Raw genomic sequence first — 15407 nt, forward strand, 5'->3', positions numbered from 1 at the left:
ATGACTGTAGAGAGAGAAGAGCCTAGGACAGAACCCTGAGAAATACTGATATTTAAGAGATAACAGAAGAGAATCCTGAAACAAGAGACTGGGAATGGCCACTGAGGTGTCAGTGCAACCCCAGGGAAGAATGGATTTCAAGGAGGGAAAAGCTAATGGTGTCAAGTGCTCAGGCCAGGCCAGCTCATATAAAGGAGAGAAAGCACTCATTTATTTAGCAATATGTAGGTTGTAAATTATCTTAGCAGAGTTTCTCCACTTTGGTACTACTGATATTTTGGGTTGGATAATTCTTTATTGTGGGAGCTTCCCTGTGCATTGTAGGATGTTTAGCAGCATTCCTAGCCTCTACCACGAGACATCAGTAGCAGCCCCTGGTTGTGACAACCAAAAGTGTCTTCTGACATTGCCAATGTCAGAAAATTGCCCCTGTTGAGAACCACTGTTTTAGCAAAAGCAGTTTTGGTAGAGAATTGAATTCTGAACCCAAACTGAAGTGAGATAATGAATAATAGAAATTAGAGAAATGGATACAGGTGATGTGGACAATTATTTAAGAATCTTGATTATGAAGGATGATTAGAGGTGGGATGAGGTAAGACAGAGATAGGGGTTTGTGGGCAGTTATTTTTAAGATAGATGAGAATTGAGCATGTTTGTACCCTGCTTGGAAGGAAATGGGGATAATTGATGTTGAAACCCTTGAAGGAATGGCATCCAGAACACTGGTGGAGGGTTTGCCTTAGAAGAGGAGAATGCCTCTTGCATTGTGGTTGGAGGTAAGGATAGGTACAGTTGCTGTAATAGTAATAACAAATAACTGACATTTATTGGGAGATAACTATGTGCCAGGCACTGTTATAAGCAGTCTGTATGTTAACTTATTAAATTCTCACAATGCCATGAGGCAAGGAGATATAGGAAACCTTTCATGGAAGAGGTGAATGGTGTAAATGATTTTGATTGACACTGGAAGGGACTTGTCAGAACGTACAGTGAGGAACAGGGGTACTGAGAGGTTAAGCAGCTTGCCCAAGATCACATCTCTAGTAAGTCACAGAGCCAGGATTCTAACCCAAGCGTCTGGCGTTAGAGCCTGTGCTCTTAACTACTATATATGAGGATGCTTCTAACAGGTGGCAGGAAGTTGAGGTAATTCCATCTGATGTCTTTTTTTTTCCCTGAAGAGAAAGTCTACTGAGATTTGGGGAAGTAATATGATAGAAAGTTTGAGGAGATTGTAAGAAGTGTGAGGATAGAGAGGCTTGAGATAACCATTGTGGGAAATAGGAAAGTATCATGACTAGGAACCCATAAAATTGCCAGACAAGAATAAGGGCTCAGTTAAGGAAGGGGCAAGTATTTGGGGGTAACAGTCTGTACCGATTGTGATTTTTCTCCAGCTTTAGTCAGCACCTTGGTTATAGGAACAGAGGCAATTTGATTTAGAGGTAGGGATTTTACTAGTCAGAGAGGTGATAGTGGAGGTATGGGAATAGTAAGGATAGTGGTTGATGGAAGGAGTCCAGGCTGAGTAGGAAGAAAAAATGAAAGGGGGCTAACAGGGATACAGACTAACAGAATGCAGGGAAGTCAGGAGCTTAGTGATGAAAGTCAAAGAACTGGTAGTGGGGATAAAAAGAGCTAGATTGATAGTAGTGGGGGATAGGTCAAGTTGGTAAGAGGAAATGGTCCAAGAGCCAAGCTTTCCAGGATTTTCTCCTAGTTTCCCTTCAGCAGCCCCCTCTTGGGCATAGGCTCAACTCTAGTTTTGTCATCAAATTCTAGGCATAGACAAGGGCTTAATTTAGGGAGGCAAGCTGGCCATCCAGAACAGCTTTAGCTCTGTCCTCTCTTTCTCATGAAAGGGGCATGTGGCTGAGTGGAAGGAACCTTCAACCAGGAGTGAGGAGACCTGTGTTTCAGTGTAGACTCTGATGAAGGGAACTGCAGTGGTAGGGAGAGTGACATTCATTTATTCATGTAGGGTAAGTATAGATTGTTTTCTCTGGGGAGCCTAAGAAGCATCCTCAGGGAGAGAGTGGGGGCTGGGCCTATTTGGAGGTTTTAGCAAGGGTCTGGAGCTGTCTCCTGATCTCTGGCGTCCAGGGCCCTATGACCTGTGACTTTTGTTTTAGTGGTTTAGAGAAACAGGGTGGGAAAGCAGATGTGAGGTAGGAGGCAAACCCTTTCTGGGCACTCAACTTTTTCTGTTGGTCCAACGTGGTGCTAGACTTTGCGTCAAACAGGTTCAGCTGTGCAAGGTGGCAGTCTTGGATTTTTAACTCTTCTGGCTTCACAGGCTCTTTTCGGAACCTTGTGGGCTCTGCCTTCTCATTGGTCCTAGGTGCCTCATATACAAAGAGAACCTTGTTCTTCAGCTTGTTTTGGATCCAGGGATCAATTGAAGCCAAAAGAATTAATGTTTCTTGTAGCTGCATTGAAACAAAGGCCCTATGGTTGACTCACTTAAGGCTAAGGCTGGGAGGGGAGGGGGTGCTACAGGGAAGGGGAGCTCTGGCCAGAGGCCACTATAGCCTTAAGGAAAGAGGTCAAGGGACAGTGTCTCAGGGATCATTCCCCTCTTCTCCATCCTGACAAAGAGGAAGTGGTGAGGATGGGTGGGAGAGGCTTGGAGGAAGGGTTGGGAAGAAGAAGAGGTGAGCAGGAATGCCTTACCCTCTTCTTCACAGGCTGGTTCTTTTCCACATCTAGCATGTCTAGGAGCAAGTGGAACACTTGTGGGCTACGGATCCCCAGGACGCCCTGGCAGAGGCAGAATGAGAGTGCCTAAGTAGCCAGCCCCAGAAAGGTGCTCCCTCTATGCTCTTTTCTATTCTAGCCCCCTTGTCATGACCCTGTAGCCCGGAGAGAGGTGGAGATATGGCTTCCTAGCTGAGGTGTCCCCTTCTTTGCCTTTTGTGGCCACTGCTTTGGATTCCAGTGCACCTTATTCACCAGGAAGACTGAAGACAATTTCTGCAATATCTAAGCAATGCCCTTTACACCCAGCTCCTGTCCCTTATCCCACCCACCTCTAATCCTGAAGAAAAGGTTACCCTGAACTCCTGGTAGGCCTGGAATTCTAAAATAAACAAGCAAACAACCTCCCCAAACTTTACAGCTCTTTCTTCCCCTCAGTAACCCTGCTTAATTGCCTGCTCCCGGGGCTGGCCCCGTGGCCGAGTGGTTAAGTTCGCGCGCTCCGCTGCAGGCTGCCCAGTGTTTCGTTGGTTTGAATCATGGGGGCGGACATGGCACTGCTCATCAAACCACGCTGAGGCAGCGTCCCACATGCCACAACTAAAAGGACCCACAACAAAGAATATACAACTCTGTACCAGGGGGCTTTGGGGAGAAAAAGGAAAAAAATAAAATCTTAAAAACAAAAACAAACAAACAAACAAAAATTGCCTGCTCCCCCTGCCATCAACACATCTGGTCAGAGAAGCAGAGCTGGCCTTACCAAAGAGATGATTGCTTCTTGGCGTGCAATGGCATCTGAGTTCATCAATTGCCTGTGTAGAAAGGAGCGTGTGTGTGTTGTGGTCCACTTAAGGGGTGGAGGGAGGAAGGCTGGTTGTTTCTTACAGCCCAGAGTGAGCCGGGAATAAGGCTGATGAGTGATGCTAATTTCATTAATTTCCACCTCTTGTTTCTTGGGTCAGGAAAGGGCCTGGAGAGGAAAGGCAAATACTGCAATTTGCCGGAGGCGCTAAATGACTATCATGTCTTACACTTGTCCAGAACTTTACCTTTTACAAGTCCCTTTCGTGTCCTTATCTTAATTTGAGCTTTATAGTAAGCCAGAGTGGTAGGTCTTATCAGCCCCTTTTTACAGATGAAGAAAAGCCCAGGGATCAGTGAACTGGCAGCAGGTTCTCAGCTCTTTCTGACCTGCCCCCTTCCCACAGCCTAGGATTTGGCCCTGGCAGCTCCCAGCCCTAGCCACTCACGCTTCCACCAAGTTCATCATCGTAGGCTTCATCTTGAGCTTTTCCACAGTTTCAGCCACAGCCTGCCTGATAGCCTGAAGAGGGAATAAGGTGGGGCAACAGAGAGAAGGAATGCAAGGTGTGTCCTTAGGTGCTTCACAAACCTTTATTGAACGTTTACTTTGTGCTACATTTGGTGCTTGCCTTGAGGAGCTCATGGTCTGGTGGAGGAAGTAGACAAGCGAATAGGCAATTACACTACTGTAGTAAGCATTACAACGGCACTAAGTGTAGGGTGCAGATAGGAAGGTCTCCTGACTCTGTCTAGGTACCAGCAAGACTTCCTGGAGGAGGTGATGCTTCAGCTGAAACCTGAAGCGTGAGTAGGAGTTAACCAGGCAGAGGGCAGGGTGATTTTCCCTGCAGAGAGGAGAACATATATAAAGCCTGGAGGCAAGAGAGAGCACAGAGAGCTTAGGAACAGAAAATAGTTGAATTTAGCTAGGTGACGAAACTGGGACTCTTCAGAGTGGAGCACCCTGAGTAATCACACTGGGACAACAGGTATAAATCAGGACAGGGTCATCCTAAGCATTGCTGGTTGGTGTATGGCTCTGAGGGGGAGATTGGTGAGAGAGACTGGAGAGGTAAGCAGGTCTTGGGTGCTGAAGGGCAATGTAAGCCATCCTGTGGGCACTGGGGAGCTATTGAAAAGTTCTATGCAGAGGTGAGACACAATCTGATTTACATTTTAGAAGATTGTCTTTAGAAATTCTGTGGCTGGTTTTGTAATAAGCTAATAAAGATAAAAGCAAGGGTTTTATCACAGGAAAGGGTTTTAACACACAAAAGCAGGGTTGATTCTGTTTGTGGTGATTTAGGAAAGCTCCCTATAGGAGGAGGTGTTCAGACTGGTCTTAAAGGAGCAATCCTATCTTAATAAATAGGCAGAGGGAGAGAGGAGAGTTACTTACCAGTGGGAGTGATTAGCGTGAGGCAGTTTTTCATCTTGCGGGGGGGGGGCGTGCGGAATGACTGAGGGCATTTTAAACAGAGAACTTCCTGAGCAAAGGCAAGGTGGCTTGAAATCGTGGGTTTGCATTAGGGGAACAGGGAGTGGGTTAGGGTGACTGTGATACTTTTGGAGGGCTGTGTGGTGGGAGCCAACCCAGGGGAGATCTTTAGAGAAGGGAGAGGAGACAGGTTTGGGCTGTCTGGGCTTGGAAGCTTTGGTCTCACTTACAAGGAAGGGTTCATTATACATCTTCCTCCTGAGCGAGTCAAATGTGAGTCCCTCCAGCCCCTGTGCCTGGATCTGTTCCAGCCCAATGGTCTTGAGCATCTGGGTGGCTTCAAAGCGGTGCTGAGGGCAGGGGTGAGGGAGGTATGAAGGACAAACTCCCTTCCTCACCCCCTAACCCTGTCCTAGTGCCAGAGAAGAAGGGTACTAGGCAGCCCTAGAGCTTACCTCAAGGACACTGGAGTAGCACAGCTGGTGTAGGATAGCTGTGATGACTGCGGCTGAGTGCACATGCATCATCTTGACCAGCATCCTAAGTGCCTGTGAGGGGTGAGCAGGGCGAGGTGTGGTGTACATGGCCGAGAGGCATTTGGATGGTGGGCAAACCTGAGGGCTGAGCCTAGAACTCATGGGGAATAGGTGGGGGCCTTTCTCCTGCCTCTTGGCCTCTTGAGAGCACAAGTTCATGTGTGCACATGTGTGCACACATGAACATCCGTACAAATCAAATATACACAGACACATATTGTCCACATGACACCATACTCATGTATATACATGTTCACAAACACACAGAGGACCCTGCAGTGCTCGCTACTGGTGAGGCTTCCTTTCTCTGTAATGAGGATGACAGCATCCAGACCCACCGAAGTCAGTACTGGCCTCTGTTTCCCCAGTGCTCCCCAAGGAGCCCAGCCTCCTGCCCCTCATACCTTCATCCTCTGGGTCTTGGGCCCTTGGCACAGGGACTGCAGCAAGAACTCTCGGGCTATTTTATTGTGTGGCCTCAGGAAACCCAAGCACAGGGCTGCCTCCATGGCTGCTTCATTTGATGACTTCTTTATCAGCGTCTGCAGCACAGGCACCAACTTCCCTTCGTTCCCAACTTGAGTCCTCTGAGAGGGAGACAGGAGGTAAAATGGGCAGGAGGACTATGTCTTCAGCCAGGCTTTGTTAAGAGGGCAATTCATTGCTGCTTCCAGACCATTCTCCCTCCTCCCTAAAATGAATCTTATGTCATCAGATTATTTTACCCACTTCCCCTTATTTTTGCTATCTACTTGTTCCTGGGTACCATCCCCTCATTTCTGTATGATTTTATCTTGTGGATGGATCATTGTTACTCTCTTTAACACTTCTGCTGTCTTAATTCCTGTTATTTAAAAAAATATACATGTCATCCAACTCCTCTCCTCCAATAACCTTGTTTTCCACTCTATATCAGCCACTAATTCCCATAGAGAGACTTTATCATTACACATTACTACAACTTCTCCATGATCTCCATTTCTTGGATCTCACTCTCTGACCACCACCCTCCTATCTTTCCAGCTCACCTCCCAATGCCAACAATTGTTGGACTCCACAAGGACTAATAATCCATTGAGCACATTTTCACTGCTCATCACTTTCTTCCTCTTTACCCAGCTTAAATTCCATGGTCCTACAGTAATCATTTCCCTGCCTTACTCAACTTCTTTACCCCCTCTTGCTTCATGGTACTCAACTCTCCACTTACTCTATGCCTGCACTTCCTGGAGAAAAACACACAGTCATGATGACTGATCTTGCTTTAAATGTGTGAACACAAACCTCATGTAGACACTTAATGCTGCCTAGTAATCATACTGTTTTTTTCCCCAGGCAATTCTCTTTCCCACTTCCTGGCTCACACCTTTTCTCTGGAACCTCTAATACTTCTTCCTCCGTTTTCACTTGCTTCCTACTTTGCTGAGCAAATAAAAGTAACTAGAAAAGAAGTTCCAGAGACACCTACCACCACTTCTCTCCAACTTTCAACACCTGCACTCCTATGTTCTTCCTTTCCACTTGTTACTATGGACTATGACCATCTATCTAAAGTCAATCTCTCCATTTGTGTGTTAGATCTCATCCCGTCTCACTACTCAAGAACATTACTGCACAACTCTTCCCATTCTCTTAAAAATTATCATTTTTCTAACTACTGGGTCATTACCCTTCAGCATAGAAACATGCTGTTATTTTTCTTTTTCCTAGAGTCTACTACTGGTGCCAGCTACAACCCTTTCCAGCAAAACTTGGAAAATTGTCCATTCTTGCTGTCTCTCATTTCTTTCCTCCCATTCTCTCTTAAATCTGCTCCAGTCAGGCCTTCACGACCACCACCCCACCAAAATGGTTCTTCTTAAGATAATCGAGTCCCACATTGTTAAATCCATGTATCAATTCTCAGTCCTTATATTATTTGATGTAGTTGATTTGTCTCCTTTCCTTAATATATGTTCTGCACTTGATTTTCAGAATACTGCAGGGTGTCTTCTTACCTATTGGCCACTTCTCAGTATTTACTGCTTCTCCCTGACCTCTTAACATTGGGATGCTCCAAGGCTGGGTTCCTGGTTCTGTTGTTAGTGATCTCGTCTAGTTGAATGACAAATGCTCTCTATATGCTGACAACACATAAATTTCTTTCTCTAGTTCAGACTTCTAAACTCTAAATTGTGTATCCAACTGTGTACTTGCTGTCTCCCTTGGAGGTCCAATAGACATCTCAAACATAACTTGTCCAAAACTGGATGTTCTCCAAATCTTTACCTATTACCTCCGAATCCGTTCCACCTGTAGTTTTTTCCATGTTAGTTGATGACAACTCCATCCTTTCAGTTGCTGGGCCAAAAGCTTTGGCTTCATCCTTCCTCATTGTCTTTTATAGCTCACATTCAACCCATCAGAGTTTTACTTTTAAAATATATCCAGAATTTAATAACTTCTTATGAACCCTACTGCTCCAAGCCACCATTATATCTCATCAGGATTGCTTCCATAGCCCCTAATTGGTTTCTCTCCTTCCCCACTTGCTGCCCCCACCCCAGCCTCCTGTTTTTCTCAACATACCAGTCAGAGTGAACCTTTTGAAATGTAAGTTAGATCATGTCACTGCTTTGCTACAAACTTCTAATGGCTCCTTATTCCACTCGGAGTAAAAACCCAAGTACTTAAAGTTGTCCAGAAGGCCACATATGATCTAGTCTTCTGTTAACTTTATTGACCTAACTTCAATTCCGACTGCTTGCTCTATTCCCACTCTGCTTCAGCCACACTGGCCTCCTTGCTGTTCCTTGACCATGCCAAGGATGCTCCTGCCTTAGGGTATTTGCATTGATTGGTCCTTCTGCTGGTCATTCTGCTGAGAGAATCTACTCTCAAATATCTGCATGGCTAACCCCTTCACCTTCTTTATCTCTGCTCAGATGACACCTTCTAAATGAGCCTTCACTCTCTTCCATGTTTAAAATTGCAACCCATTCTCATTCCCACTTGGCATTCCTGATCACCCTCACCCTGCTACATCTTTTCACTGTGCTTGTCACCTCTAACATACTATATAAATAAGTTTATTCATTATTACATGTCTCCTCCCACTAGAATGTAAGCTCCACAAGAGAAGGAATCTTTGCCTTTTTGGTTCACTGATGTATCCCAAGGGCCTAGGACAGTGCCTCGCACATGACGGCTGTTTAATATATATTTGTTGAGGGCCAGCCCCATGGCCAAGTGGTTAAGTTCACGCTCTCTGCTTCGGCAGCCCAGGGTTTCGCCGGTTCAGATCCTGGGCGTGGACATGGCATCACTCGTCAAGCCATGCTGAGGTGGCATCCCACATGCCACAACTAGAAGGACCCACAACTAAAAATATACAACTATGTACTGGGGGTGCTTTGGGGAGAAAAAGGAAAAATAAAAAAAATTTAAAAAAATATATATATTTGTTGAGTAAATGGATGAATGATGAATTCTGTTTTATATGGAGCAGTAATGGGGTCAAAGTGAAAGGACCCTCAAAGGGAAAAAACTTGAGGAGTGTCAGTGGACTCTCTTGGTCCCTGTCCCCTTGACAGAGATTTTCCTTTAATAGGTTATTTTAGGGATGGTAATGATGATTATCATTTAAACAGCACAGGCATTGAACTAGGTGCTTTACATACATTGTCTCACTTAATTTTCTCAACGATGTTATAAGGTAATTACTATCTCCATTTTAGAGGTGGTCAAACTGTGCTTTGCATCAAAAGAATGCTGGCTTTTCAGAAGGTGTATGACTAGTAAGTGGCTATGCCAATGCTTTTATTCAGGGAAACTATTCCTCAGAGAACTCCACAAGGACAATGTCTTCCCCCATCAAAGCTAGGAGCTAGGTTCCCTTCTCCCTGACCTACCCCCCAGCCAATACTATCAGTTACCTTGCCCTACTTTGCCCCAAGTACCGACTCATCCCAATCACCTTGTCTTTGGGGACAGCAGCCCAGGAGTTCAGAGCCGCTTGCAGTCCTGTCAGAGTATCCATCCTTTGCCCCTCATTTTGCCCCTTCAACTGCTTGATGAGAGCCTGGATCACGTACTTATTCAGGCAACCTGGACAGGGGGGTCCTCAGGTCAGGGCAAAGCTTCAGGGGCTGCTCCTCTCTGCCAGGATCCATTTGACTCCAGTGTGCCCTCAAGACAGAAGTTCCAAGTACTAGGTCCCAGAATGTTGCCTGTCCTCCCAGGATACCAGAGCAGCTGGCTGAGCATGACTGCAATTCCAGAAGCCCTCTTTCTCCCTCCCTCCAATCTCTTCTCCCTTTTCACCTCACCCTCCTCTCTCTGCCCAACAGTATCTAGCATAGTTCCCAGACCCTGCCAAATGCTCTCCACCTCCTTCTGTCCTTACCCAAAGGGGAAAGTGGCTGTACTGCCTCCTTTCTCACCTGTCCCTACTCCCCATCCAGGGAGAAGACATACTTACCCAGGATGGCTAGGGTTCGACAAGCCTCATACTTCACTTTCTCTGGACCAGTTTGGGCCTGATTTAAGAGGCAAATAGTGGAAACATGCCTAAGGTGATGGAATGTCAGAGCTTTAAGAATCATCTCAGCTTTTCATTTTACAAATGAGGACATGAAGGCCTAGAGAATGACCTGTCTATGCTCAAATACAGAGTACAGGCAGGATGGTGCAATGGAAGGAAGACAACTTGGGAGTGAGACTTTTGTTCAAATCTCTATGTGGTGTCTAGTAGCCACGTGACATTGGGCAAGTCACTTGGCCTCTCAAAGCTTCCATTTCTCATTAGAAAAATGCAGATACTACTACGTAATCCTAGTATTGTAAGATTTAAATGAGATTATGGCTAAGAATGCATGCTCCCCATTTATAAATTGGCATGTAAGCATGGGGCATTGACTCACTTAAGGCAGAGAATGAACTCAGTCCCAGTTCTCTCCTGGCTTTTCAGTCGAGCATCTTTTCTGTTAGACCAAGGGATCTACAGATTCCCCCTTCTTCATCCTTTTAGATCAAGCTGCCCTTCAGAGAAGCCAAGGGCATGAGATGGGGACATGCTGCACACTGGTGGCTCTCTCCTCACTGGATCTGACCCATTGTCCTTGCACCCTGGTGAAACTTGTCTGTGCCCAAGTGCCCATGCTCTACACACCTCTGACCCTGTTTCCTCCTCTCTTGAATTCCAGGCAGCCCCAGACTCACCACCTGCCATAGTGCGTCCATGACAAACTTGTCGCTGATTCCCAGGCACCCTAGAGCCTGCAGGAATAGGGGTGGAGGAAAGAGAAGAGACATTGGACATCACCCTCAGGAGTTACCATCCTCTGGAACAGCTGGAGTTGGTTCTTGGAATACCATCCTACCCCCACCCTCCACCTCAAATATCTTTCTACTGTCTGGCTTAGCTAACTCCTACCTGTAACCATGCTTCTCCACCCTTGCCACTTCTCACCTGTGCTGCATAGAGCTGCTCATCCTCTCTGGGAGATTTCAGGCTTCTTGTGAGTTCCTGCCCATCCAAGGGAGCCAGTGGAAAGGAATAAAAGGATATAAATGTAGTTGTAGAACTTCAAACTGAAAGGAGCTCATCCAATCCAATCCCCTTTCTCCCCTCCCTCCATTTTGCAGGCAGGGACTGAGGGCTGAAGGATGGTGTGAGCCCAAGGTAAGGCACCCACAGGGAGGGAGTCTCCCCATTCTCCCTCCCACCATGGTCCCTGACCTTTAATCTTTGCCACTTCAAGGGGTCCCCAGTAGGGTCTAAGACCTTGGATGCCACCTCAGATTTTATAGTCAACTTGCTCATGGGGAGATGGAATTTTTGTATGGCAGCAGCCCCTTTGAGGTACCTGTGTGAGAAATTGCACAGGCAGTCTTGGTTCTCTTGTTCCCTCCCTCCTTATTTTACAAACTCTCCTCTGCCTCTGGTCCTGAGCCCAGCTCAGGTGGGACCAGAGGAAGACAGATGAACCTCCTTCCCCAGGGTCCTCTCTGGGATCTGTATGCTGACTTGTCCCGCCCCCTACCCCACCCCCTCCTTCCCCTCTTTCCTAGAAGGTGTGGAAGATGTGGAGAATAGGAAGGGGCAGAGCACACCTAGGGTGATCTCTCGTTTTCCGTAACATCTTCTGGGCCTCCCGTTCCTGTCGCTGATCATACAGGGTACGCCAGTGCGTGTAGATCTCAGGCTTCTTGAAGTAGCAGTAAGGTACTGAGTTTGGCCTGCTCGGGTGCTGCCTCCAGCACTCTGGACTTGGGGGAATCTCTTCCTTTGGTTTCTGGGGGATGTGAGTGGCAGAGCAGTCACAGGGGATATTCCTCAGCCAGGAGAAGGGCCAGGGTGAGAAGGGACTAGGTGAGCGAGATGACCTTCAGCCTCTCATCTGAGCTGGAGTTACAGCTACCTCCTAACCCACTGTGTGACTTGGGCAAGTTACTTCACCCTACCAAGATCTCAGTCTTCTCATCTGCAAAATGGATCTAATAATTCTTGTTCTATACTCTTCCCAAGGTGTTGTGAAGATCAAGTGAGGTAAAGATTGTGAAGCCATTGTTGATCTGTAAATCAATCTGAGTACACAGTTTGTTTAGTTGGGGATCTCAGAACACTTTGAGAAGGTCACCTGGGCAAGGAGATGAAATGTCAAGGGGTGAGGGAGATGTGCAGTAAAGAAGGGAAAAAGACAGGCTACTGCTTACTCTTTCAGGCCCTCAACAGGGATCGATTGAGCACCTACTATGTGCCAAGCACTGTCATCCCTGCCCTCATGGAACTTAATAGTTTAGTCAGAAAAACAGGATTTCTTTAACTCATCTCTCAAACAATTGTGAAACTGCAGTTCTGATTGTAGTGGAAGGTGTTGGGTGGGCCAGAGGCCTTCTCTGAAGATTTGGCTAGGATTCATTCCTGTCTCTGCTCAAGGCCTCTTGTCTTTACAACTGATCTCCGAGCAACGAGGAAGAGGGCCTTCAGCCAGGGGTTCCCAATTTGGTGACTGAGAGGATGATAATAAGAGTTCTCAAGTGACTGTCATGATTTTAGAAAATGGAGCGTTGACTCACAATAAGTAGGGTTGTCAGGTTTAGTAAAAACCAAGCATATAAAAAAATAGGACGTCTAGTTAAATTTAGATTTCAGATAATGAATGCAATACTTGTGACATATTTATACTAAAAAAATTACTCATTGTTTATCTGAAATTCAAATTTAATTGGGGACCCTGTATTTTATCTGACAACTCTGAGGATCCCTGTGTTGATTAATAAAAATGACTCATTATTAAGCACTGCCTGCATAGTCCAGGCCTTGTAGATATTATCTCATAGCAACTCCCTTCGTAGGGAGCTGGGCAGAGGTTAGCCTGTGACAGAGGAAGCTCTTGAGGCTCAGGGAGGGAAAGTGACTTGTCCAAGTTCACACGGGGATAGTGGCAGCCCTAGGGGTGAGTGTCAGGGTTCTGTGAACTGGCCTTAAAGGGAAGGGACAGTCTATTACCCCTCCTACTTCAACAAAGTTCCCGGGATGGCAAAAGTTAGGGGTCTTACCTGGTAGCAGGACAGGGGCAGGTGAACAGGAGCCATGGCCTTTCGGAATTCTGTGGTACAGATGAGACAGCAGTTACAAAGGTGGAGTAAAGAATAATCCATTCAGGCGTTCATTTATCCAGCATTTAGTGAACACTAGTACCAGGCACCGGGGAGGTAAATAAGGCATAATTCCTGTTGTTAGAGGCTTGTAGTTTCCTGGTGTCTTGCTGTTCAAATCATGGTCTGCGGAACAGCAGCGTTTCCATCACTTGGATGCATCTCAGAAATGCAGAATCTCAGGCCCCCCCCAGACTTACTGAATCAGCATCTTCATTTTAAGAAGATTCCTATGCACATTGAAGTTTGAGAAACACTGGCCTAGTAGAGTGCTTCGAAACCTTGACTGCATATTAGAATTATTGGGGAAAATTTTAATATGCCTCAGCCGTCCATCAGACTAATTGAAACAGATTCTCTGGGGAAGGCACCTAGGCACTTTAGAAAGCTCCCCTGAGGATTCTAACGTGCAGCTAATGGTCAAAACTATTGGTCTCATTCAGTGGTTCTCAAACTTGAGTGTGCATTAGAATCACCTGGAGAGCTTGTTAAAACACAGATTTCTGGAACTCATCCCAGGAGTATTGATTAAGTAGACCTGGGGTAGAGGATTCTGAGAATTTGCATTTTGAACAGATACTGATGCTGCTGGTCCTGGGAACACACTCCAAGAACCACTGGTCTAGCTGGTGAGACAGAACTGTTATTAGAGATTAACAAAGGAAACAAATGTGAAGACAGATAAAGGCACAGATGGTACAGATGAGGGGCCCATAGCCTGGCTGGGAGGATCAGGGAAGGTTTCCCAGAGGAGATTATACACTAGCTGAGTCTTCAATCCAAATAGGAGTTAGATAGATATAGGGGAGAGCATTAGGCGTGGGGAACAACTTATGCAAAGACATGGAGGTGTGAGAGTTGGGTAGACAGCAGGGTACAGATGTGCGAGAAGAAGCTGGGGAGACACACAGATGTCCCACCTTAGAGGACCCTGGAGACTTACCTTGAGGGCTGTGGGGAGCCATGGAAGTGTCAAAGGGTCTGCCCTGACCCCTCCTATGGATTTGCTGAACTCACCCAGACCTCTGCCTGGGAGTGGGAGTCAGGGAGCTTTCCCTTTCAGGGCCTTGCCCCTGACTCTGTTCCTATCCATTCCAGCCTCACCTTTAGCCCTTTCTGGATATTCCAGCCATGGGTACTTGTACATCGATCTGCCAACCTCCAAGATATTTGACTTTCCGTAGGCCATCCTCTTCTTCTCCTGGTGGGGCCAGAGGGAACCTGGGCATGAGGGGAGTACAGGCACGCTGGGGGAGTGGAGCTTGGAGTCACTCTTGTGTCTTCTGTGGCACAAGAGGGACTGGTGAGGCGTCTGGCCTTTTGGAGGTAGAGGATTCCAAGTGCTGAGCAACCAGATCTCCTAGGTAAATAGAACATTCCAGTTCCATTCTTGAGCCCCAGCCCTGACATCTACTGGCCTGTGAATTGAGCTGGCCACTTTATCTCTGGGGCTTCAGTTTCCTCATCTGAGAAGTGCAAAAGTCATATCTGTCTGGCTAACTAGGGGGGCTGTGGTGAGGCATAATCGAAAAGAAAGTGAAAGCCTATGGCGAACTGTCAAACTCACTTAAGCCCACGTTAGAGGCAGGGCTTGTTCTTAGGATTAGTTATCAGGAAAATGGCAGAGATGGAAAGGCCCTTTTATACACACATCTCCCTCCTTGGCAGCAAGAGACTGAACTCTTCTCTGTGTGGTGAGGAGCTGCCATTCATACCTCCTACTTTTGTATATGCTGTTCCCTCTACCTATCAGGGCTTTCATTTCCTTTTCTACCTGTTAAACTATTTCTCAAATCTTTCGAACTCCATTTAAATATTATCTCATCTCTCGGTGTCTTTTCTCCCCCGGGCACCCTGCCTCACCCCATTCAGTGGTGTAATCCCCCTGCCCTACAATGTGACCACAGCCCTTTGTACAGTTGCTTTAAGTGTTTATCATATGTTTAATCTGTTCATAGGTACTTCCTCACTGGACTGTGAACTGCTAAAAGTAAAGATTGTGGCTTGTGGCTCATTCACTTCTCTATGCCGCCCCTATTCCCACCCCCCAAAGCCTAGCATAGTGCCTGGCATACAGCAGGCAGTTCGCTGTAGCAAGAAACATGGGCCACCGAGTCATCAGACTTAATACCACCACCAGTGAACTGACATCTTGTGCCCTGATGTGCTGCACTGAGAAAGACAGTGTTACCCATGTGGTATTCCTGCCAAAAATGTTTAACTTGAATCTCGTTATGAGGAAATAATCAGGCAAATCCAAAGTAGGAAGTATTCCACAAAAA

At 46.4% G+C, this 15407-nt stretch overlaps 1 protein-coding gene across 1 annotated transcript; it reads right to left on the reverse strand.

The window, feature by feature from the left end:
- Positions 1–1948: 1948 nt before the first annotated feature.
- On the reverse strand, positions 1949–14437 carry HEATR9 (HEAT repeat containing 9). Its single transcript, XM_014862239.3, has 15 exons — positions 14230–14437; positions 13027–13076; positions 11578–11759; positions 11204–11330; positions 10934–10990; positions 10684–10740; positions 9944–10001; positions 9440–9570; positions 5889–6071; positions 5404–5496; positions 5179–5298; positions 3957–4030; positions 3467–3518; positions 2680–2766; positions 1949–2435 (listed from the first exon to the last, which is right to left on the reverse strand). The coding sequence occupies exons 1-15, from the start codon at positions 14312–14314 to the stop codon at positions 2055–2057; spliced, it is 1737 nt and encodes a 578-aa protein (XP_014717725.2). The 5' UTR covers positions 14315–14437; the 3' UTR covers positions 1949–2054.
- Positions 14438–15407: the final 970 nt, after the last annotated feature.

The sequence above is a fragment of the Equus asinus genome, chromosome 13, assembly GCF_041296235.1.
Source record: "Equus asinus isolate D_3611 breed Donkey chromosome 13, EquAss-T2T_v2, whole genome shotgun sequence".
In the NCBI taxonomy this organism is placed as follows: domain Eukaryota; kingdom Metazoa; phylum Chordata; class Mammalia; order Perissodactyla; family Equidae; genus Equus; species Equus asinus.